General features: G+C 40.8%; 1 protein-coding gene across 1 annotated transcript in view; it reads right to left on the bottom strand.

Annotated features, from left to right (window-relative positions):
- Positions 1 to 2,428: 2,428 nt before the first annotated feature.
- Positions 2,429 to 26,102, bottom strand: part of DOCK11 (dedicator of cytokinesis 11) — a 167,352-nt gene continuing 143,678 nt past the window's right edge. The window contains exons 47-54 of the mRNA XM_036740025.1: positions 20,030 to 20,152; positions 18,327 to 18,440; positions 17,174 to 17,320; positions 16,163 to 16,373; positions 15,660 to 15,850; positions 14,606 to 14,706; positions 8,893 to 9,031; positions 2,429 to 2,902 (exon numbers count right to left, since the gene is read on the bottom strand). Of these exons, the coding sequence (XP_036595920.1) occupies positions 2,780 to 2,902; positions 8,893 to 9,031; positions 14,606 to 14,706; positions 15,660 to 15,850; positions 16,163 to 16,373; positions 17,174 to 17,320; positions 18,327 to 18,440; positions 20,030 to 20,152 (1,149 nt within the window). The 3' untranslated portion in view covers positions 2,429 to 2,779. The remainder of the gene's footprint in view (positions 2,903 to 8,892; positions 9,032 to 14,605; positions 14,707 to 15,659; positions 15,851 to 16,162; positions 16,374 to 17,173; positions 17,321 to 18,326; positions 18,441 to 20,029; positions 20,153 to 26,102) is intronic.

Genomic DNA, 26,102 nt, shown 5'->3' with positions numbered 1-26,102 from the left:
GAGAACAGGGAGGAATAATGTGTAAACCTAGAAAAGCCAAGTGAAGCCAGATCGTGAAGGGCTTGCAATGCCATTAGACCATAGGGAGCCACTGCATGTTCTTGAACCAAAAAGTGACGTGCTTATGCCTGCCCTTTAGGAACATCACATTGGCAGCTCTTCTGCTTTCTAAGCCCTTTGGAGCCTGGTCCCTAGCTATGTTTCCAGTCTTCTTCAGCCTTCCTCCTCCATGTGACACTAACCTGACCCACTTGCTGTTCCTTGAACATGACACTCAACATGTCTCAACTCTGACTCTCTTCACTGCTTGTCCCTTATGCCCAGAATGCTCTCCCTCATCTCCACTTCATGTTTTCCCTGGCTTCCTTCAAGTGTCACCTTCTGCAGAAAGCCTTTTCCAGCTCCCTTCATCTTAGTACCTTCCAGTTTATCCCATCTCCGTATCTTGTTTGTACATAGTTGTTTGCATGTTGTCTCCCCCATTTGGACTGGGTTGGTTTGTTGTCTTTCTATCTCCGACAATAAGTGTCTGGCAAATCAGCACTTGTGGCTATGTGGAGAATGGATTGAAGAGAGGGGGTGTGAGGTAGACACCAATTAGGAGGCTCTTGCAGTAGTTCAGGTGAGAGATGGTGAGGGCCCGGACTAGGGTGGTAATGCTGTGGGTTGGGAGAAGTGGACAGACAGATGTAAGAGATGTTGAAGTTCTTCTTTATATTGAGCCCAAATCTGCCACCTTGTAATTTCTGTCTTTCGATCTTCTGTTCTCAGGAATTAACCAGAATGCATATAATCTCCCTTGGAGATGATAGCCTTTTAATAAAGACAGTGGTAACCCTGGCTCCCACCCAGATACTGTGGGAAAAGGGCAGTCCTGTGGAGAAAATAACAGACACATGGAGAAAAAAAGATATGGTAGGCTGCAGACATGTAGAGGAAGCTGGCTCTGCAATATGTCCCCTATTTCCACTTTGCCTCCTCAGAGACCTAGGAGACAGAATCGCTCCTTGGGTGAGACTGGACCTCTCTCTTGGTTTGAGCTAAGATCTTATCTGGCTCCCAACAGAATTCACTCATTCTTGTGGATTTTCTGGTATTCTAATCTGCAGAACTTCTCTAATTTGGTTGCTGTTTTGCTTGGACAAGGGAGTTTATTTGCTATTCACTATATGTTGTGGTCTTTTGTGTAACCACCAATTGGTGGTGGTGGGAGGAATAATTTAGCCAATGAGTGTGAGCTTGGGGATGGCTCACACTGGGGATACCCTCCTCTTTAAGTGGTTAAGGAAGTGACTTTTGTTCTAAATCTCTAAAATTATCTCCTTAGATTAGAACAGAGATATTTTAGAGGACAGATCTAATTCCAGCCCAATATCCCTCTGGGAGATAGGCAAGGGAAGGAGCAAGTGTCCCAGCATGAGCTCTCTTGGAGAGGGGTGTGCCAGATTCCGTAGATATCTTTTCATGCCCACCCAGAAGCCACATCCATATAATTAGGTAATGCATGGACATCCATATCTCACATGAGCACACATACATTACTTTCCCTTGTCTAGATTAATCATCCCTAACTCCTTATGGTGTTCTTTATGGCATGGTTTAAGATCCCTCACCCTCCTCCCCACTCATCTCTCACCATTCACATTTCATTTTGACAGTGTTCCTTTAAAAGATAGTGCCCAGAACTAAACAAAGTACTTCTGATGACATCTGACAAGGGCATCTCTCATTCTTTTCTTAATGCATCCTAAAGTACTATTAACTTCAGGGGTCGCTTCCTCCTACCCCTGGCTCACATTGAGCTGCAGGCCCTGAGCCCTTTTCATCCTCTATTGGTGTTTGAACTAAAGTGCAGGATGTTCATCGTGCCTTATGGATACTTGATAGGACTCATAAGAATGATAAAAACAATGTAATGTTTGTAAACAGCTTAGCACAGGCCTGGTACATACTAGGGACTCTACAAATGCTTATTCCCTTCCCTAAATGGGTAATAACAGCCCATCTTGGGTTCACATTCTGCTGCAGACTGTAAATGCTGAAAAATGGTTGGGCCACCTTTGGGGCCATCCCTAGCCCATCGAACCTAAGAGACTGGGTACAAGTGCTGCATGCTCTGGATTTTAGTTATGTAGAGATTGCATCTAGAACCCCCTCTGTGGGCGTGAAGGGGCCCAGCTCTTTCCCTTAGTGCCTGTTATTGTCTACCCGCACCCTCAGCCCTGGGGTTGTCATTGTGCAGGTTCCCGGTTAATAGAAGCCTCTTGGTTCCACCAGTCCAAGTGTGCCTCAAAGAGAAGAATAGAAATAACTACCCATTTTGAAGTGTTTTCTTTCTTAAATTTGTTTTTAGAAAATCCTATGTCCCCTCTACCCAAGGACTACTGTGACAGTGGAAGATACAAAGTAATATTTCCTTTACTTCCAATTAAAAATGTTTTGCCTTTTATTATATCCCATTGTACAACTTTACATAGTACCATTACAATTCTGAGTCATAATTGAGCAAACTGAATTCATTTGTTTGAGCTCTGCTTTCTAGTACACAGGTTTAACTAAAAAAAAATACAAAACAAGCACAGTGGTGCATTATCCAGGCACTTGCACATTTCTTAAATATTGCAAATAAGTAAGCACCCTGTTTGAGAGCTTGACAGTGTTGGCTGTTGGTGGTAATAAGGAATACCCCACGGATTATCAAGCTTTCCCTCTAACATCTGCACAGTTCCAAAAACGCCTGGGAAAGGGCAGTCTAGGTTCACGTTACGTCCGATGTTCCTCATACTTCTGTTCTATATCTTGGGGAACCATATCCTCCACCTCCTGATGTCCCACTGATTGCACAGAATACATGTAACGTGTTGTTCATCCAGGGAGACTGCATTGTGTCTTCTTGAAACATCTAAAACATAAGAAATCCACATGGTAGGCATGGTGCAATGTAGCCCTTGTTGAAAAAGAAGGTGAATGAGAAATAGCAGGCACGTTTGAACTCATCACTGATAGCTGGGTAAAATGACATAAGGCAGGAATGACAAAGTATAACATTACCCACTTGAGTCCTCAGAGCTGGGGTGCAAAGGCAGCATAGCAAAAAAGTAAAAAAAGATTGGTTATTCATTAAGAATATGTGATAAGGTTAAATGTAATTAGGTTAAATTCCATAGAAAATTGCTGGTGTAAGGTGGAAATACCACAGTCTTCAAATATTTTTCCAACAAATACTTTAAGCAAGAACTCTACCCAGTGGTCTCTGATTAAGGCTTAAACTTTACTTGCTAATGCAACAAACTCTAGGCAATAGATGCAGTATTGTACTGAAAGAAATTAGGAATGTGGTGGAAAACCAGGTTTGCCTTATCGAAGGTAGGCTTGAATATCCATAAAATATACATTTGAAATAATAATTTTGACCTTTCAAAGGAAAATAGCCAATGAAGACAGAGGCCTAAGTGCATAATATTTGACAGCTCCTTACTCTTCATAAACTATTATCAAATGATGTTTAAAATTATGATTGGCAAGAAAACCCTTTTATAAATATGGAAAATTCTAAACCTGTAGGCTGCTATGAAGCAAAGGCAACATGGGTTTCTTTGCTTTGAGGAAATGAGGTAGGGAGACCACACTTCCCCACCCATTTTATTCATTAATCACTATGTTTTAGGCCCACCTTCTGCTTCGCAATATCCGCTGAGCACCTGGTTCTAGTTTAGTTTTGAAATGTCAATATGATGTTGGGGTAGCTGGCTGAACTGAGAGTCAGGTGAGGCTCCCCCTCCTGTCCTGCTGGCTCACAGAATTGGGGCTTCCTCTAAAAGGATGACTTGAGATGATCTGCTCTGTTTATCAATGTAATTTTTTTCTTACATCTTGGCAGTGGTATTGTGAGGTTCAAATGAGATAATGGAATAGAAGATACTTTGTAAACCTTAAAGTGCCCAAATCATGCCTGTCATTATTAGTATTAGCCTCCCAGTCTGGTGATGACTTCATTCCCAAGCCTTCTGCTGCCCTCCTGCTGAGGTGAAGCAGCGTTTATGGAGTAATACATAGATGCTTTGGGAGATGTATGCGCCTGCACTTTCAAGTTCAATCTTCGCTATTAACACCGCCTTAAGTCTAGAGCAGCTGACAAAACAATCAAGCCCTGGTTTGTAGCTTAGCCTGTTTCCGAGGTGTAAATACTCTGTCAGTCATCGTGAGCTGGCTCCAGGACACCCCTGAATTTCAGGACACCCATTTTTTCCTTCGGGATGCATTTGTAACTTTATATTGAGAACACTAGCCCTGAAGTTAGGAGACCTGTGTGGCAGAATCTTCAAGTCATTTCATCTTTATGGGCTTCAGTTTTCTCCTATATAAAATGAGGTTGAATTCAACAAGAATTGATAGAGCACTGAGCTAGGAGGCAGGAAGATCTGAATTTGAATTCCACCTCAGATGCTTACTAGCTGTGTGACCCTGGGCAAGTCATTTAATCTCTCTCAGCCTCAGTTTCCTCACCTGTCAAATGGGGATAACAACAGCACCTACCTCCCAGATGAGATAAGAAATGGAAGGTGCTTTGCAAACCATGAAGTACTATAGAAATGCTGGTTATTGTGTGTGTCTGTGTGTATGTGTGTATACATATATATACATAACATATAAAATAAAAGACATGCTATTTTATATGTAAAGACAATATCTATATGCATAATCTATAAATGTCATGTATTCTATATTTATTACATATCCATATTATCTACATGGGTACAGAACACAAAAGTCCAGACAAACCTGCATACCCACGCAGTAACAAAACACTCTGACATCTTGGGTTGGTTTTCAGCCTAAAATTGTCAGTAGCCAAAATATTTGTCCCATTCACCAAACAGAACTCTGCCTTGTTTTGTGGGAAGGAGTTGACAACGGTAGATGGGGAGAAAGGGCAATAAATTTGCAAAATTTGTTGTTTAGAGGAAAAAAATATGCAAAAACCATTTGCTCTAAACACTGTCTTTCTTGATCCTATAACAATTTGGCACACTGAGTAATTTGCCTTCGCTTTGAATAATTATGGGTTCAAGAGTAGGTCAGCAGCTGCATGCAAATTACCATTCACACTGTCGTCCCCGAGACAATACTTCACATGTATGTGATCATTTCCATTTCTGCTGTTCTATCTGAACACTTACTAAGATCTGGTTCTCTAATAGCACCTCATTTAATAAAAAGGATTTTACCTTAAAATGGCAATTTCCACAGAAACTTCCCTAACTGACTGTTCTGATGGGACATTTGAAAAACAAAGGCACTAGATTGGTTTTTCCCCTTCTCTTTCCAGCTCACTTCTACTCAGCAGTCCTAATTCTCATGTCTGATGCTATTCAGAATAACAAACCCATCTTCCACATCCAGCTGTGGGGATTTGGGTATGGGCATAATATGCCGCCACCTAAGTTCTCTTTGCTTCAGGCTAAACATCTCTAGTTCCTTATAAGTCAGTTTTTAATCCTTTCATCATTTTAGACTAACCTTATCACATTGTAGACTCATATTCTCTGAAACTAAAACCTTGAAATCTTTTACACATAAGCTACAACTCATTTATTTTTTACATTTGACTTTTTGAAACTTAGTCTAAGATTTATATTTTATTGCTACTAAATGTCATCTTGGTATATTTAGCTCATTAGCAGTATACTCCATCAATGACATATAACATTTTTCTCTCTCTCCTTTTGTCTTCATCATCTCAGGTTCATGGATTTCTGTGCAATGATGTATCTTCCTGAGGCGCAGCATCGCTGCACTGTCCTGTTTTGACTAAGGTATACCCTTGTCCAAATGGAAGTGAAGTGGGCCCTTAAAAACGCTTGGTGACTTGACTCAACCTGAGGTAAAGGTGGCCAGTTTGGCTCGACTACAGAGTGTGTGAAAGGGAGAAAGTCTAATGAATTTAGCTGGGAAGGTAAGTTGGGTGCCAGGCTGCGAAGGGCTTTACATGCCACACAGGAGTCTGTATTTCATCCATAGTTCCTGCCAAATAGTACTTAAGAAATGCACGTTGATTGATCTTTGAGGTGGAGTCACTATAGTTCATTGATCAGAACTGACATTGTCAGTCAGTCAGTCAACAAACATTTATTAGGTGCCTACTATGTGGCAGGCACTGTCTTAATAAGGAGATACAAAGAAAGGTAACAAGCAGTCCCCACTCTTGGGGAGCTCCCCATCTAACGGGGAGACAACATGCAAGGAATCTCTGTCCACGATCAATTGGAGATAATGTCAGGAAAGCATGAAGGCGAATTAGGAAAGGCCTCTTGCAGAAGGTGAGCTTTTAGCTGAGACTTGAAGGAAGCCAGAGAAGCACAAATGAGGAAGAGAATGTTCCAGGCATGGGGTGCAGCCAGTGGAAATGCTGGGAGTGGGGAGATCATGTGAAATGCAAGGAAGAACAAGAAGGCCAGTGTCACTGGATGGAAGAAGACTGGAAAAGTAGGAAGAGGCCAGGCTCTGATCCTGGTGGTGTCAGGGAGCCACTGGAGTTTATTGCTTGGGGGGGGAGCTGGGAGAGGTGATGTTACGGTCACACACTTGAGGAAGAGCAATCGGACGGCAAAATGGAGGATGGGTTGCAAGGAGGAGAGACTGGAGGCCAGGAAACCAAGCCGCATGCTATTTCAGTAGTCCAGGCTTGAGGCAACAAAGGATGATGCTATGGCTGCAGTGTCAAAGGAGAGACGAGGATATGAGAGCTATTATAAAGGGAGAATCAGAAGGATGTGGCCACGGATTGGACATGGGAGGTGATAGAGTGAGGAAAGAGAGAAAAAAGAAAGGGAAATGAGGAAGAAGGGAGGGTTTGGAGGGAAGATAATGAGCTCACTTGTGGACATGTTGATTTGAAGGCAAGTTCAAAATGTCCTATAAGCAGCTGGACATGTGATGTTGGGGAGACGTTAGGGCTAGCCAAGTAGGTCTGAGAGTCGTCTGCATAGAGAGCAGCCTGAATTTGGACCCAGCCAGGTTGGGGACTCAGCTCGGCCTCGCCCTCTTCTGCTCCTCTCCAAAGGAAGGGAAATTTGGATGACCCAGAGCTGCCCAGGTAACTTGGGGTTTATGGGCTAGATTTCCTGCTTTCTTTCCTTCTGTCTTTCTGTCCGTCTTTCTGTTTGTCTTTCTCTTTCTTTGTATCTTTCTTTCTGTCTTCTCCTTTCTTTCCATCTGTCTTTCTCTTTGTTTTTCCGTCTTTCCATCTTTCTGTCCATCTGTCTTTTTCTTTCTTTCTGTATTTCCATCTGTCGTTCTCTCTCTCTGTCTTTGTTTTTCCGTCTTTCCATCTTTCTGTCCATCTGTCTTTTTCTTTCTTTCTGTATTTCCATCTGTCTTTCTCTCTCTCTGTCTTTGTTTTTCCGTCTTTCCATCTTTCTGTCCATCTGTCTTTTTCTTTCTTTCTGTATTTCCATCTGTTTTCTTTTTGTCTGTCTTTCTCTTTCTGTATTTCCATCTGTCTGTCTTTCTTTCTGTCTCTGTCTTCCTGTTGGTCTATAAGACAGACACAGACCAACAGGAAGACACAAAAAGACAGACAGACAGAAAGACAAAGAGAAGAAGATGGAAGGATAGCCATTCTCGTGCTCCCTCATGCCTTTTCATGCCCTCTCATGCACCTTCTTCTGTCTCTTTCTCTCTTTTTTCTGTCTTTCTGTATGTCTCTCTGTCTTACAGACTGACAGAAAGACACAGACAGACACAAAGACAGAAAGAAATGCAGAAAGAAAGTCAAAGCATGAAAGAGAAAGACAGAAATACAGAAAGAAAAAGGCAGAAAGAGATAGACTGAAAGACCGACAAAGAGAAAGACAAACAGAGAAAGACAGAAGGAAAGAAAGAAGGCAGTAAACCCCAAGTTGCCTGGGCAGCATCCAAATTTCCCTTCCTTTGGAGAGGAGCAGAAGAGGGCGAGGCCGAGCTGAGTCCCCCACCTGGCTGGGTGGCTGAGCGTTCTTTCGTGCCCTTTCCATCACTCTCATGCCCTCTTTCTGTCTGTCTCTCTTTTTCTGTCTCTTTCATTCTGTCTTGTCTTTTTTTTTATTCTGCCACTTCAAACAAAGTCAATTGAATGCTAGTACCGAAAGCAAGTATAAGTTATTAATCTTCCTGAAATCCTTTGATTTGTCAAATCGTCATTGGACAATACTAGCTGAGTAAGTCTTAACCAATATACTCTCAGCTTGGGGAAGGAGCCTTTCCCCAATTTTCTAACTTGTAAATGCATTCATTCTATTTCTATATCATCTCGTAATCCATTCCTTACTGTGCACTCACACTGCTACCATGTGGATCTTGTAAGAGCTGTCTCACTACAACTGCTCTCCTTCCACATCACCCCCAAAGTAACTTTCCTAAAGCACAGCTTTGACCTTCTCAACTGAGACTTTCCCTCCCATTTCACTAAACAAATGGAGGCCATCCACTGAGAGCTCCCTCTTCCTCAGATGTCCTCTTTCAACTTTGTCTCACAGGAAAAGGTGATCCTCCTTATGCACATGCCACTCCAGTCCAGCTTTTTTTCTCCAGCACACTGCCCCCTCTATCATCTCTCTCTTTCACTAATCTTTAATTGCTCCCTATCAACTGGCTGCTTCCCTACGACCTACAAACATGCCCTCTTAAAAAACTCATTTGATCTGTCCATCTCCATGAACTATCATCTACTGTATCTTTTCCCTTTTATGGCTAAACTCCTTGGTAAAGTCATCTATAATAGATGCCTCTATTTCCTTTCCATTCACTGTCATCTTAACTCTATACTTTGGTTTCTGACCTGTCTGTCTCTCCGTCTTTCTTTCAAATAGAGACCATTTTCAAAGTAACGTCAAAGGGCACCAGAATACTTGCCTGCTCATGGGTAATGTCAGATAAGTCTTTGACCATGTCTCGGAAGTTTGACTTGAGTCCTTCGTGGTACTCAACTTGATCTTCTTTAATGAGTCGTTCGTTGAGTTCAAGAGCAATGCTGCAGGCTTGTATGAATTTCCTGCGGATGAACATGAACAGAGCAGATCTCATTTATCCCTGGCCTTTTTCCATGATGGAGGACAGTCTCAGGGTCACACACTTGGGGATTCAGGTTCTGCCTCTGATTGGCTGTGTGACCCTAGACTAGTCACTTAATCTTTCACTGTCCCTAGGCAACTCTCTAAGGATGTAAGTGGTAAAACAGTTGCTAATCAGCGCAGGGAGAAGTTTCTTGACAGTCTGTCAGCTAGCATTCATTAAGTGCCTACTAAGTACCAGGCGTTGTGCTAAGCTCTAGCTATCTATGCCAATGAAATCACAATTGCAATTTTAATTATTATTATTTATTTAATACTTTTAGTTTTTGGCATTGATTTCCACAAGATTTTGAATTACAATTTTCTCCCCATTTCTACCCTCCCACCCATTCCAAGATGACATATATTCTGATTGCCCCATTCCCCAGTCAGCCCTCCCTTCTGTCACCCCACTCCCCCCCCAATCCCTTTTTCCTTTACTTTCTTTTAGGGCAAGATAGATTTCTATTCCCAAATACCAAGCAAAACCAACTTTTTTTAACATCTGCTTTTAAAACTTTGAGTGCCAAATTCTCTCCCCTCTTCTCTCCCCACCCATCCTCCCTAAGAAGGCAAGCAATTCAACATAGGTCACACATGTATCATTATGTAAAACCCTTCCACAATACTCATGTTGTGAAAGACTGACTATATTTTGCTCCCTCCTATCCAATCCCCCTTTATTCAATTTTCTCCATTGACCCTGTCCCTTTTCAAAAGTGTTTGCTTTTGATTACCTCCTCCCCCATCTGCCCTCCCTTCTATCATCCCCCCTTTTTATCCCCTTCCTCCTTCTTTCCTGTGGGGTAAGATACCCAATTGAGTGTATATATTATTCCCTCCTCAGGTCAAATCCGGTGAGAGCAAGATTCACTCATTCCCCCTCACCTTCCCTTTCTTCCCTTCCAATGAATTGCTTTTTCTTGCCACTTTTATGTGAGATAATTTACCCCATTCTACCTCTCCCTCTCTCAATATATTCCTCTCTCATCCCTTAATTTGATTTTTTTTTAGATATCATCCCTTCATATTCAACTCACCCTGTGCCCTCTGTCTATACACACACACACACACACACACACACACACATATATATATATATATATATATATATATATATATATATGTATATATATATATTCCCTTCAGCTACCCTAATACTGAGATCTCATGAATTACACACATCATCTTTCCATGTAGAAATATAAACAAAACAGTTCAACTTCAGTAAGTCCCTTATGATTTCTCTTTCTTGTTTACCTGTTCATGCTTCTCTTCATCCTTGTGTTTGAAAGTCAAATTTTCTATTCAGCTCTGGTCTTTTCACTGAGAAAGCTTGAAAGTCCTCTATTTTATTTAAAGTCCATATTTTGCTTTAGAGCATTATACTCAGTTTTTCTGGGTAGGTGATTCTTGGTTTTAATGCTAGTTCCATTGACCTCTGGAATATCATATTCCAAGCCCTTTGATCCCTTAATGTTGAAGCTGGTAGATCTTATGTTATCCTGATTGTGTTTCCACAACACTCAAATTGTTTCTTTCTGGCTGCTTACAGTTTTCTCCTTGGACTGGGAGCTCTGGAATTTGGCAACAATATTCCTAAGAGTTTTCTTTTTGGGATCTTTTTTCAGGAGGTGATCGGTAGATTCTTTCAATTTCTATTTTACCCTCTGGCTCTAGAATATCAGGGAAGTTCTCCTTGATAATTTCTGAAAGAGGATATGTAGGCTCTTTTTTTGATCATGGCTTTCAGGTAGTCCAATAATTTTTAAATTCTCTCTCCTGGATCTATTTTCCAGGTCAGTGGTTTTTCCAATGAGATATTTGACATTGTCTTCTATTTTTTCATTCCTTTGGTTCTGTTTTATAATATCTTGAGATTTCTCCTAAAGTCACTAGCTTCCACTTGCTCCAATCTAATTTTTAAGGTAGTATTTTCTCCAGTGGTCTTTTGGACCTCCTTTTCCATTTGGCTAATTCTATCTTTCAAGGCATTCCTCTCCTCATTGGCTTTTTGGAGCTCTTTTGCCATTTGAGTTAGTCTATTTTTTAAGGTGTTATTTTCTTCAGTATTTTTTGGGTCTCCTTTAGTAAGTCATTGACTTGTTTTTCATGGTTTTCTTGCATCACTCATTTCTCTTCCCAATTTTTCCTCTACTTCTCTAACTTGCTTTTCCAAATCCTTTTTGAGCTCTTCCATGGCCTGAGACCAGTTCATGTTTTCCTTGGAGGCTTTTGATGTAGGCTCTTTGACTTTGTTGACTTCTTCTGGCTATATGTGTTGGTCTTCTTCGTCACCAAATAAAGATTCCAAAGTCTGAATCCGAGTCTGTTTTTGCTGCCTGTTCATGTTCCCAGCCAACTACTTGATCCTTGAGGTTTCTTTTTTGTTGGGGTATGACTGCTTGTAGAGAGTACTTTGTCCCAAGCTTGAGGGGCTGTACTGCTATTTTCAGAGATATTTCTACACAGCAAGCTGTTGCCACACCAGTGCTCCTCCTCCTCCAAGAACTGCCAACCCAGACCAGGACTTATATCCAAGCAGGCTCTGCAGTCCTGCTGTGATTTGCCACTTAATTCCTCCCACCAGGTGGGCCTGGGGCTGGAAGCAACTGCAGCTGTAGCTCTGGAAGCAGCCTCAGACCTGCACCACTTCGCTGCCCCCAGGGTGGTGGCCGAACTGCCAACTCCTTTCGCTCTGTGTGCCCGCAGTTTTTCCCACTAACCTTCTCTGTTGTTTTTGGTGTTTGTGGGTTGAGAAGTCTGGTAACTGCCACAGCTCACTGATTCAGGGCGCTAGGTCCTGTTCTGTCCAGGTCCCAGTCTGGTTGGCCTGGTGCAGCCCATGCTGGGCTCTGCTCTGCTCCTTACCCAGCGACCATCCAGGCTTTCCTGGCCTGGAGCCCTGCTTCCCTTTGCTATTTTGTGGGTTCTGCAGTTCTAGAATTTGTTCAGAGCTATTTTTATAGGTTTTTGGAGAGTCCTGGGGGAGAGCTTTAGGCGAGTCCCTGCTTTCCAGCTGCCATCTTGGCTCAGCTGCCCTGATGTGGGTTATATGTATTCATCTATATATAGACCCTTCCCAGGGACCATCTAGGCTGTCCTGGGCTGGATCCCTGCTTCCCTTTGCTATTTCATGGATTCTGCAGCTCTAGAATTTGTTCAGAGCCATTTTTTATAGGTGTTTGGAGGGACCTAGCGGGGAGCTTACACAAGTCCCTGCTTTCCAGCCACCATCTTAGCTCCACCCCCCCCCCCCAGGTCTGCAACATTCTGACCTGCTTAGTGGAAAGACCAAGGGTCTTGATCTTCCTCTGGTATCATTCCTTTATGCTTGGAGTGCTCTGCCCCATACCTGCTTTTCTTTGTGAAAATCTGGGCTTGACTTTCACATCCTCCTCATATCAAACTTGTCAGTTGATTTTCCCATCTCAGAACTTACACATGAGGTTTTTCCTACTGGCGTGTAGTCTTGCTTGATGCTATTTCCTTCATTTACTCAATAAATAGTAACTGAGCGCCAGGAAGTATTCGAAAATGTGAGCTAGACCCCGCCCCTGGGTCTGGTGGGGAAAGTTACACAATCTTGCAAGAATTAAAGAACAGTGAGCTTGCCCAAGGCCACAGGAGGGTGCGCAAGAACATGAAGCAACGTTTGGGAGGGAGTAAGGAGATGATTCTGGTGGTGTGAGCAGAAAGGGGGAGACCAAGCTAGAGAAGATGCCCAACGAGTCTGGATTGTCTTATTCTTTAGGGAATAAAGAGGTTCACGTGGTGCAAAGAGTGGTAAGTGCTCACATTTATATCACACTTGAAGGTCTGCAAAGTGATTTCTAGATATTATTTTACCTGATCCTCAAAACAACCTATGAATTCAGTGGTACCATTTTATAGATGAGGAAACTGAGACTGCAATATGAGTTGTCTAGGAACATAGAACTAAGAAGTTGTGCTGTTTTTGCTTCCCCTTTGCCACCTAGGAAGATTGGCTGTGGAGGGAGCATAGACCTTGAATCTAACACTCACAGAATTGGAGAGTTGGAAGGGCCTTCAGCAGCCATCTGGTCCAAGCCATCTACCAGAGGCACAACCACCAAGTGCTGAGGGGACTCTTGAGCCCTGGAGGCAGCCCAGTCCACTTTGGGCCAGCTCCAAGGGTTGGCCTCTTTGCAGCTCCCACACAACACTCCTGGTGGTGCCCTCTAGGAACGTAAAGACCAAACCTTCCTTAACATGGCAGCCCTTCCAATTGATACAGCTCTCATGTGTCACCCCCAAACAAGTCATCTTATCTCCAGGCGAAACATACTCATGACACTGACTCAAGACCCTTCACCAGTTGCCCTTAGACCTGCTTAGCTAGGAAAGTCCTTCCGTATAACAACAGAGCACCAGATTCCACTACCTTACTCCAGACTAGTGTGTTCAAAGGTGCTTAGGTCCTGCTTATCCTAGACTGATGCATTTGTATGGCTTGTAGCCCCCTTTGTCCTCCTGACTACAAAATCTGGTCAATCTGAAGTCCTGCAGAGCTGACCACCTGGCAGAAGGACCTCATGTACTGTGGTATGTTCCTGATCAGGACAAAAGGGCTTTGGGTGGCTCTGCCAGAGACTTGCTTCTGTATTTGAATATGCCCTTTATTTGAATCTCAACAGATGATCGGTGTGGTACCTGCAAGCATGAGCTGGGTCTTCTAAAGATCCAAATGGACCATGATGTCATGATGTGTTCTCTGGTTATTTCAGGTATATGTTTCCTCAGTTAACCAAAACATTTTTAGGGCTAGAGGACAGGAAGGGAGCATGTTGCCCAGTGCTTCTGGAGCCCCCCAAAGCACCGGATGCAGGCTTTTCATAAATCCTGACTGATTGATTTGAGTAGGTAGTAGTCACTGCATTAACCAAGGACGACTAAGGAAAACCAGGAAGGAATGTTAGAATCAGTAACTCTAGTCCAGGGGTAGGCCACATGTGGCCTTCTATCCTTAATAAAAGGATTTGTTCTGTAAAACTTAGACTCAGTCAAAACGCTACACCCTAGGACCTAGAGGACTACATGTGGCTGTAGAAGAAATGCATGGCCTCAGTAGCAACTCTCTCCATCATCTACCTCATGTGTAACACATAGGGGAGCAGCATGCATTTCTCTACCTCTTTAAGGTTTGCAAAGCATTTTGCTTTGAAAGAATCAGAATAATTCTAACCTAAGCCTGTTCAGTCCCACCTTTGAGGCTACCCGCCAAGGGGCCTCTCACTGAAGACCAGATATTGCACAACTTAGGAGGAAAAGGAGCTAGACTTGAGGTGGGGGAGTGGTGCAAACCCAGGTACTGTGATGGACAACAGGTACCTGGGCTTAGCCTCTGCTCTGCCTGAAATCCTGAAGTGGAAAAATCCTGAAAAGTCAGGACCAATCAGGCCATTAACAGCCTGAAGAACGAGCAAGGCTGTCCACTTCTCTTACTGCCAGCCTGGGGAAGAATGACTGAGGGTTCCACGCCAAGAGTAACTTACCGAAACACGTCTTTCAGCTCATTCACCTTCTTTGTGGGATACTTGCTGGCCTGACTGTCACTTAAGAAAGCTCTGGCATACGCCAAGGGGCCGACATTTACCTAAAGTTGTACAGGGAGATCAATGACATGAGAGAGTTAAGAGGCAGCAGGCTTCTCCTTCTCCTGGAGACTCCAAAGAGCCTTTATTTATGTTGCTTATATTTCCCATATCAGGAGCTCAAACACCTTAGTATTACCACAAAAACCATTTTGCCCTTGAGGACCTCCTGCAAGGGGCTCAGAGATGCCCAGAACACACTAACACAGTGTGCCCCGTGAGCTATTATTGGAGCTGCATTACAGTTCTAGCTGAAATAAGGGTAACTTTAAATTCAAAATCATTTGTGCTTTTTCTCCTTTTCAGGAGCGAGAGAATTTGAGATCCACGTTCAGCCGTGCCCAACTCTGTGACCCTATTTGGGGTTTTCTTGACAAAGATACTGGAGTGGTTTGCCATTTCCTTCTCCACATCGTTTTACAGAAGAAAAAACCAAGGTAAACAGTGTGAAGTGACTTGTCTGAGATTACGCAGCTAGGAAGTGTCTGAGGCCAGATTTGAACTCAGGAAGACTGGCCCCGAACTCTATCTACTGCGCCACCTAGCTGCCCCCAAAAGACATATAGGAAGCCATGGCCTGAAGTGGCTACAAGTGCCTGCCAGTGGAGGGGGAGGAGCCACAGGAAGAAATCGCACCAGGTCCACCCAAGTAAGCATTGGAGGCCTTGCTTTGTTATTCTCCTTTGTGGTTCTTGTTTACTAAAATAAATCTTAGGGAAAGATGATGTTCTAATGAGTCAGTTAATGATTTCTGGTCTGTAAGTTCATAACCTGGCTCTAGCAAATCCCTTTGAATAGACAGCATTGTAAAGTGCACAGAAAGTAATTGAAAGAATAATTGTATTCGAAGGAATGGACAGTTCTGCCCCGCCCCCACCCTTTTCCATGCTCTTCACCAGCAGAGCTCCAGTGAAGGCTGCCACAGTGCTCCTTCACTACTTACTGCAGGGCATACCTGGACAGAAACACAGCCTTGTAACTGGAGCTGGAGCTGGATCATGTCCACATCAGCAGAAGAGCAGAGTTTTTGCAGCTCAGCAGTTTTCTCTTTGATTTCATCAGTGGCAACATCAATGGGTTTTAAGTTAATTTGTTGTTCATAATTAATAGGGATCCTCTTCTTAACATATGGGAATGAGTTTGATGCTGTGAAAATACCAAATTAGTTTTACTATCTCAGAAACAGTTCTTCATAATAGTCTAAAACCAAAAAGGCTCCGTATTTCCCATTGACTTCTGTGGGAGTTGGTGCATTTGAGCAGCAGAGCTGGAGAAGTTTTTGGAGTATTGGGGGTTATGGCAGTGTTAGAGTTCTGCACAGCACAGAGCTAGGTCCACAGGAGAGCCAAGGATGGCAGCCGGCAGCTAACAGCTTTACGCTAAGCAGCTGCCACTCATGTGAATCAAAGGGTACTGGAACAGTGAGGGAGCCTGAACAGGAAGGGGATGGACACTTACTGGTCAGAACGGTCCGCCGTTTGCACTGCTCCTCCACAGAGCCTTGCTTTTTGCCAGATAAAGTATAAGGAGCCTCAAAAACAAATCTGTTGATGTTATGATTTTTTTCAAACTCCGTCTTCCTTTCAGATAGCTCTTTATCTTCAAAGTAGGGCTTCACATAAGTGACTTGGATGTGAGCATACTTTGGATCAAGGTCTTTGATGTTTACCTGTAAGATGAACATTTTTACTCACTAGAGGGAGAAAAGAAACATAAATAAGCCCAAACTCAGTGGCAGGCAATTTAGAAGAAGCTGATGGCTAATATACTGGAATGAGGGATACACTTAGGGTGAAGCCCCAACTTATCAATACCTGCTCCTAGGGATGGATCTACTTGACTGAATCAATCCTACCTCCCCTCGCTACTTCTATATACTAAATTGGAGCCTGGGTTGATTCATCCTGGCCTTGCCACAAAGGCATTATGGAAGTCAGATGTTCAAAACCAGATCCGAAGCCCATTCAAAGCCTGAGCTGGGCCTGCTTCCGGAAGGCATCTGCTGGATCTTCAGGGTATAGTGGCTTTTTAAAAAATGTGGTTCAGCACTCTTGGGCCTGCAGCAAAAGCATGTTATTAACCTTCCCACCCTTTATGCAAGCCCTCTCAAAGTCCTGAGTCATTTTCCTTTGACAGATCATGAGGACAGATTGTGTGGAGACAATAAGAACCTCACCTCACATCTGGCTAATGTTTTAAACTTTCTTAATGACCTTGCATGTCTATGATTTCATTTGAGATCCTATAAAATAAAGGGGGCATAGATAGAGGGGAGGCTGGAGCTCTGGAAGGATTATGATGTTACAGACAGGGAAAGAGAGATAAAGGGGTTGCTGCAGCCCGTCCTTCCACCTCCCAAATGTAGGATGTTTGTAGCCTTCTGCCACACCATTGAAAGATAAAAGTAATCAAGATATCTTGGAATGTACATATAAAATCTTTCAAAAAAAAATACAGGGCATGGATTACCTTGTCCGAATCTTGAATTATTTTGACATTGTCTGTACCAAATTTTTCACCATAAAGTTTAATGAGTCTCAAGGAGATCTCTGATAGGCCCGTGAGCTTTGGCTCTTTGTAGATGTATTCCTTTCCATCTTCTTCTTCAAAGAAAGCCTGTTGCGAAGTTAAAATAGAGAACCATTTAAGAACGGCATGGGTAGACATTATTTAATCTGTTTATTAAAAACATACTTTTGATTATTTTGAAAACAAAATAATTCAAAGATGTATAGGATCCGACAGTTAATATAAAAGGCTAACTGATTATAACAAAACCCATTTCTACCTTTCTGAAAGCAGCAGGTAACCACAGAATGGCATAAACAAAAGGAAACATTCCTATGTATCAGTACTGCACAGGCCATATAGACTTACATCCCCTCTGTTCTCTATAGTATTGTCAAACGGGCAAATTTGCCATGCCTGAAGCCTGGGAGGAACCCAGACTTTGTCCATGAGCTAAATCCATTTGTGATACTCTTCCATTCCCCCTTTTACTCTCCTGCTTTCCCGGCAATGGGGAAAGGGTTGTTTTGAATGGGGGGGTAGCAGATTGAGTGAGCATGGCTACATCGGGGAGGGAAAGCAATCCTAGGCAGTAGCCCAGGAAACCAGCCTCAAAGGGTCATGGGCAAATATGAAGGAGCAACAAGGCAAGAGGGCAGCTCTTCTTCTTAGAGTTAACTCCCAACCCCAGCCTCTAAAATAATATGTTGCTATGTCATACCACATTATTATAGTATAAAAATTATAATATATAAAGTCACTGAGAAGCAAGGGCTTCCAAAAAGGGAAAATTCTGGGCAAAAGACACAGAGCAAATGCTTCTAGGGGATTTTTTCCCCTCGCTCCCCTGAAGTGCTACCTTTTTTTTCCTTTAAAAGCCACATCTACTCCAATTTAAATGCATACGTTAGTAAGCCTAATAAGCAGTGAAGCTGAGCAGAAGGAATCCAAATCTTAAATCCTGTACTGGTACCTTTTAAACCCAAATGCAGGAATCAGAGCAGGCCTGGAACAGCTTTCTACAAAAGACCTGAAAGGCACTTTGCTGGTCTAGTAACACAAAAGCTGAATATAGTCATTTCGTTTCCAGCTGTGCCAACCACTGCCCACTTACTTGTCCATAAAAGGCCACTCTGAAGAAAGTGCCTAAAAGCCTTTTCCTTGTGTGCATGACCTCCAGAATTTTGGTATATGCTCCATGCAGGGTTCGATAAACTTGAGTAAGTTTCTGAAAAATGGAACACACACATATCAGCTTGGCCTTTTTTTTTTTTTTAAAGGGCTGTTTTCTAAATGCATTCAACTTAAAGTTTCTTTGGAAAGTGATTCGGATGAGGACACTTCCTCACTGCCACCATCATTCAGAAGCCCAGGAATAAATAAACCTCATGTCTACAAGAGAAACCAGGTCTCTGTGGTCACAGAGCCATCCACAAGGGCCCTCCTGAATTAGCCATTTTGCACTTGTAAAATATCACCCTTGATTCTCACCACTTTTTGGTATGGCACTTCTACATTCAGTACAGAGATGTTTACAAGTACATAGGATTACCCAATGAATACATCTTCCTCTGTGTATTCCAGAAACAACAGATACAATCTCTAATGCCTTGATAGCTCCTGTACCTGAGTCTGCACTCAACTGCAGAGCCTGACTGCTCTTTCCTCACAGCTCCTGGCCCTGACACTTTACAGATTATTATAGCCACATACACAGCCAAGTGAAGGTACCAGGGGCTTATTGTTTCGCCCCCTAAGGGAACCTGCAAAGATCCCTACCACATACCCATAAGAAACAATATGGAATTTAACTCTGCTCCAGGATGAGTGGGCCTATCTTGTCCCTCGCCTTCCATAGATTAATATATAATTATATTTAGATATACTCCTTAGGCCTTTTCCTGAAAACAAAATGAAAAGGCTAGGCCTCAAAGCTATTGAATGGACCACTAAGTAAAATTATATATGCTATAGTAAATAAGAATCTCATAAAAAGAATCAAGGTTATATTCTTTAGGACTTCATACACATGGAATCATATATTTACAGTGGAAAGAGACCTTGTTATTCACTGTTATTTTCAAAGAGGATCAATGACATCAAGGGTGATGTCTTGACTTGTGCATGATTGGATTTAAGTGAGGCAGAGTTGCACAAAATCATCAGCTTCACTCTCTCTTCCAGAGTCATCAAAGTCTGCTGGCAGGACAAAATCAAGAACTGGCAGTGGGTGACCTTGATATCTTTGATGTCTTAGGCCAAGCTCTCAGTGCTCCCCAAGTGCCTACTTCAGCCACCTTCATGGCCTTTGGAAAAAATTGTTCTCAGCTGCCCATTCTGCCAGCCAAAGTCTTTGCATATTTGGGATAGACATTCCCCTAACTCACTGCCAGGTTTGAGGCCCTGATAGGGTGGAGCCACTGTGCATGCTAAAGTTTCTTGGAGCCACAGGTGACACCAAAAGTGGATCAACAGCCCTGAAAAGAGACCTTAAAAGCCAGCTCAGTCACCAATCAGGTAGTGAGAGATTAGGATCTGAACCCTGGGCCTCATTCGAGGCTCTTTGCAAGGATTTTGTTGGACTATAATTGTGTTATTTTGCTGCCTGGCATTCTTCATTAACTACAACCAAGATTATTGTTTTGATAATGATTTGGCATTTAATTTAAATTTATAGCAATTTAAATGCAGTTAAATGAGAGTAATAAGATATGACTAATCTTTTCAAGACTGAAATTATCCCTCTCCTTTCTTTGCTTTATACAATTCTACCAAAAAATAGACTACAATATTTTGACGATGAGTTAAACTGCTTACCTCAAATTCCCGACGTTTCTCATAAATTGGAATGATCAGTTTGGAAATCTCAGAAATGACTTCATAACGTTCTGCTTTCCACAAGCCATCTACACACTGTTCTAGGAGCTCCAACAAAACTTCCTGTGTTAAACAGGAAATGGAATTTTGAAACATTCCAAGTTAATATGATAGTTAGAATGCCATTCACTGCAATGAGTTTGAGATGTTATACCATTAAAGCGAAAGTCTGCCTCTATGGTGTTGGCAATGAGAGCACTGTATCGTCTGGGGGGTTGATTTGTCTATGTAAACAGAAAAGCAGTGAGCAACTTAGGAACAGCAAGAAGTTTAGAACATCTAGTAGGCTGTAAGCTCCTTGGGGGCTAGGACTGGTTTTTTATTTGTTAGTTTGTTCTGGCTTTGTGGTCCTAGGAAGAGCTATGTGGTGCGGTGGATAGAGTGCTGGGTCTGGAGTCAGGAAGATCTGAGTTAAAATCTCACTACAGACACCTCATAGCTGTGTGACCTTGGCCAAATCACATAACCTCTGTCTGTCCTAGTTTTCTTGACTGTAAGATGGGGATAATGGTAGCACCTACCTCCCAGGGTTGCTGTGAGAATCAAATGAGAGAATAATTGTGAAGCACTTGGTATAGTGCCTGGCACCCAGTAAGTACTTAATAAATGCTTGCTGTGCTCATTTGAACTGCTGGCTCTAAAGTTTGAGACATTTGCTACTTCTCATAACTACTCATAGCATTTCAGTTTGTTTCTTCTCAGAGGCCTTGAGTATTATAGTTCTCTTGACTCTAACCAGTTGTCAGAAAAATGGACATTTTTGTTAGGAATCCTCAATATGGTGATAGCATTAAAATACAGGCACATCAGTATTTTACTGAAAGCATATCTTCATTAAGTACATTCCTCAAATGGACAATAGCAATTTGATCTATGCAGGCTTCTCTCTGCAAGATGTGGGGATAGGGAGAAGGTGAGTGGTATTGTGGTCTAGTGGACAGAGGGCTGGTCTCTAAGTCAGGAAGCCAAGAACACTTGAGTTCACATGCTACCTCTGAAACAACCTGGCTGTGGCACTTCACCTCCCAGGGCTGTGGGCAACTCTCTTAAGACTACTCTCAAGTTGCCTTGGTGGAGGGAGTTTTCTCACCTGGGAATTCCCTGTGTCACTGAAATCACAGGTCCAGTCTTTATCCTTATGTTAAAAGTGTTCAAATAAAATTCTCCTTGTACATGGTAAATTAAAAGGAGTTATAAATCTCTAAAGATGAAAGCAAAAGAATTTTTTGGGATGTTCATAAAGCAAATGGATTCCAGTTCTTGGTTGGTCACTGAAGCAGCCACTCCCTTTGAGTGAATACATTTCCTCTGACTCACAGTCAGTTTTTGTGAACAAGCTGCAACTGGGCTTCCATCATCACTAGGTAAAGCTTTTTACAAACTTTCCCATACTAAAACCCAGGCCTCTCCTTAAAACAATGAACCCTGAAGTCACGGGTAAAGGCTTAGATACACACAACTAAAGAGCCCAGCAAATCCCAAACTGCCTACTTGGAACCTTCAGAAATCACTTTGAAAGAATTTACTTGTTAGCTCATTATCATGAACCATAAAGTAGATGTGGGGAGAAAAAAGTAGGGGCCTAATTTAAAAAAGAACCCTTGGGGGAAGGTTGTTGCACAGATTAGAGTTGTAATGACTCTGTCATTTCTCCAAAATTTCTGAAGCTTTCCATCTACAGAAACCACAGTTTTATATCTTCTATAGGAATCATAAGAGGAAGGAACCTTAAAAGATGAAAAAAAGAAAAAGAATCATCAGGACTATTATGTATATGCTACCGAAACTGAGAACACAAAAGAAACAGAGGAGTAACTTCAGAAATAGAAAATATTCCCCAAAACCAGAAGACCAAATAGAGAACTTGAAGTAATTCAATCTCAGAAAAAGAAGAAGAACAAGCTGTAAACATACTCCTAGGGAAAAGAACCAAAACCTCTTGGTCCTGATTAATTCATAGGAGAATTCTATATGAAGATTTATTATAATTCTAACAGTACATATTCTATATAAAATTCCATGTAGCTTTTAAAAACAATTAGTAATGATACTACACAAATTATTTTCGAAAATTGAGAAAGAAAGCCTTCTGTCAGACTGTTTTTATGGGACAAATGTAGTATAGATACCTAAACTAGGTAAGGATAAAGCCCAGAACTACAGATTGGTATCATTAATGAATATCAATTAAAAAATTTAAATAAAATCCTGTCAAACAGACCACAGCAATTCATTTAAGAAATCATCAATTATGACCAAGTTGGATTTATACAAGGAAGGCAAGGATGGTTCAATATTAAGAAAACAAGCAACATAATTAATTATATTAAAACCAAATGTGTTCCAAACTACAGACTTCTTATGTATAATAAATATTGTATTTCTTGCCTTATCAATGGATGGGGGATGGCATGGAGTGACAGAGAGAATTTGAAACTGAAAATTTAACAAAACAACAAAGTATAGGCAATAAAGGGACCTTTTTTAATATCATAAAAGTAACTATCTAAAACCAAAAGCAAGCATAATATGCAATGGGGACACACCAGAAGCTTTCCCAATAAGTATAGGAGTAAAATAGGGATGCCTGTTCTCCTCACCGTTATTTGATATAGTTCTGAAAATGCTAGCAATAGTATAAGACAAGATAAAGAAAGTTATAAAGACAGGTGAAGAGGAGATAAAACTATCCCATTTTGCTGCTGATATAATGGTTTACTTAGAAAATCCTAGGGAATCAACAAAAATACTGAGATAATAGCTTTAGCAAAATTTCCAGTACAAAATAAACCCTCAAAAATCAATAGCATTTCTATATAATATATATTTCTATATATAATAAGAACAAATCTATGAGGCAGTAATAGAAAGGGAAATTCCATTCAGAATAACAACAAAATACATAAAATATTTGGAGGTCAATCTACTAAAGCACAGAAAGCACTTGTGTAAATTCAATTACAGCATGTCCCCTAAAGAAATAAAGAACAACTTAAATGGCTGAAGGAAGATTTGGTGCTTGTGGTTGGCCCATGCCAATGTAATAAATAACATTACTGCCAAAGTTAATGTATTCAATGCAATACCAGTCACACTATCAAAGGGATACTTTACATATCTTGATAAAATAATAACAAAATTCATTTGGAAAAATAAAAGGCCAAAGGAAATATAAAAAGAAGTAGGGATGAAGGGAGAATAGCATTTCCAAACCTCCAACTACATTATAAAGCAGCAGACATCAAAATCATCTGGTATTGGTTGAAAAATAGAGAAGTAGACCAATGGAACAGACTCAACAAGGGGGGATCAGAAAAAAATAAAATTCAGTAACCTAGTGTTTGAAAAGCTAGAAAAGAACTCCCTACTTTATAAAAAGCATTGGAAAGCAATCTGGCAGAAATCAGGCTTAGACCAACACCTTATGCCATTTTCCACAATACATCCTAAATAGATGTGCGACCTTGATAATAACTATCATACTATAAAGAAAACTAGAAGAGAAATAAGTACATAGGTTTCACAGTTATGGGTAGTAGATGCCTTCTTTTTTTCAATATATTTTTTATTTCATTAAATATTTCCTAATTACATTTTTAAAAGTTTTTCACATTCAGTTTTTTAAAGTTGAGTTCCAGATTCTCTCCCTCACGCCCCCTCTCTTATCCCCTAAGAAGTCAAGCAATATATCAGTTATGCATGTGAAGTCATGCAAAATATGTTTCCATATTAGCCATGTTACAAAAGAAAATACACAAACCCCAAGAAAAATAAAGAAGTTAAAAAACAATGCTACAACCTGCACTCAGAGTTCATCAGTTCTCTCTGGAGGTGGATAGCATTTTTCATTGTAAATACTTAGGAAATGTCTTGAATCATTGTCTTGACAAAGTAGCTAAGTCAGCTGTTCTCAACAATATGATGATCCAAGACAATTCCTAGGTATTTACCATGAAAAATGCTATCCACCTCCAGGGAAAGAACTGTTGGGAGTCTGAATGCAGACTGACACATACTTCTTTTAGCTTTCTTTATTCTTTTTTTCGTCTGTGTTTTTTTTTGCAACATGGCTAATATGGAAACATTCTGCATTACTGCACACATATAATCTATATTGAATCACTTAACTTCTCAAGGACGGGGGAGGAGGAGAGAATTTGGAACTCAAAATTTTCAAAAACGCATGTTAACAATTTTTGTTCACATGTAATTGAGAAAAAATTAAATTAAAAAATAGACAAGTCTTTCACGGTTGATGGTCATTACAATATTGTTGTTACTGTGTATGGTGTTCTCCTGGTTCTGTTTACTTCGCATCAGTTATATACATATACATATTTTATATATATATATATATGTGTGTGTGTGTGTGTGTGTGTGTGTGTGTGTGTGTGTGTGTGTGTATGTGTGTATATGTCTTTCTAGGTATTTCTGAACCTATCCTGCTCATCATTTCTTACAGCACAGTAATATTCCATCACAATCATATATCACAACTTGTTCAGCTATTCTCAAATTGATGGACATCCACTCAATTTCCAATTCTTTGCCACCACAAAAAGAGCTGCTATAAATATATAAATATATGTATATTTATAAATAGGTCCTTTCCCCTTTTCTTTGATCTCTTTGGGATACAGACCTACTAGTGGTATTGCTGGGTCAAAAGGTATTCACAGTTTTACATAGCCCTTTGGGCAGTAGTTAGAAGATGTATTTTTAATCAAACAAGGGATTGAAGCAATTACAAAAAATACAGTAGATTACATCACATCACACTGAAAAGTTTCTGTGCAAACAAAATGAATGCACCAATAAAAAGTAGAGAAGTCGTAGAATGGGCAAAAAAATCTATGTATCAAATTTCCCTGATAAGAGTTTGGTATCTAAGATATATAAACAATAAACAAATCTATATCTTTATATAGATATATAACCAAAAGCCATTCTCCAGTAGATAAGTGGCGAAAGGATATGAATAGTTCTCAGAAGAACTGAAAACTATTAGCCATATGAAAGAATATAATAAATCACCAATAATAAGAGAAATGCAAATCAAAACAACTGTGAGATTTTACCACATACCCAGAAAATTGGGAAAGATTACAAAAGATGGGAATAGTCAATGTCGGAGGGGCTGGTAGACGTTAGGCACACCATTACATTGTAGGTGGCATTATAAATTGATACAACCCTTTTGGAAAGCAATTTGGAATTATGTAAATAGTTATTAAAATGTCTATACCCTTTGACCCAGAGATTCTATTACGTAGGCTTTTATCCCAAGGAGGCCATTTATAAGCATAAAATCCCCATATACTAACCAAAATATTTATAACAGCACTTTTTGATATCAAAGAATTAGAAACAAAGTAAATGCTCATTCATTGGGAAATATCTAAACAAACTGTGGCGCATGAATATAACTGAATATTAATGTGCTATGAGAAATGAATATGATGAATACAGAGAATCTTGGAAAGATCTACATGAACCAGTGCACAGTAAAGTAGGCAGAGCCAAGAAAACAGTATACACAATGAATACAACAGTGTAAAAAGGAAAAGAAAACAACAAAAACCAGAGAACAATCAAAAGCAAATGTCGCAAAATTACAAAGATTAGGCCTGGCCTCAAAAAAGAACTATGGGAAGATACTTCCACCACACCCCTTTGTACAGATGGGAAGTCCCTGAATATGGTAGTTATATGGCACACATTTTCACTTTTTCAGTGTATTGGTGAGTTGTTACTTATTTTTTTCTTTTTCTTGAAAAAAAAAACACTGTTAAATGGGATGGCTCTGGAAGAAGGCGGGAAGGGATACTGGAGAAAATTTTGGTGATGTAAAAAAAGATATCAATAAAAATTAATTTTAAAAATTTTCTTTCTAGGCTGGATTGATTCCCTTCTCCTTCAGTCCTTATAAAAATTTTCATACAAGGACACTTTTACAGTGAGTTCTATATCCCTATTTAAGTTGAGGCTGTACAAACCACTCATAAGTGTTGGA

Source organism: Trichosurus vulpecula, chromosome X, assembly GCF_011100635.1.
Source record: "Trichosurus vulpecula isolate mTriVul1 chromosome X, mTriVul1.pri, whole genome shotgun sequence".
Classification (NCBI taxonomy): domain Eukaryota; kingdom Metazoa; phylum Chordata; class Mammalia; order Diprotodontia; family Phalangeridae; genus Trichosurus; species Trichosurus vulpecula.
Note: the sequence above shows the minus strand (reverse complement) of the source record. Positions and strands in the feature narration are given on the sequence as shown.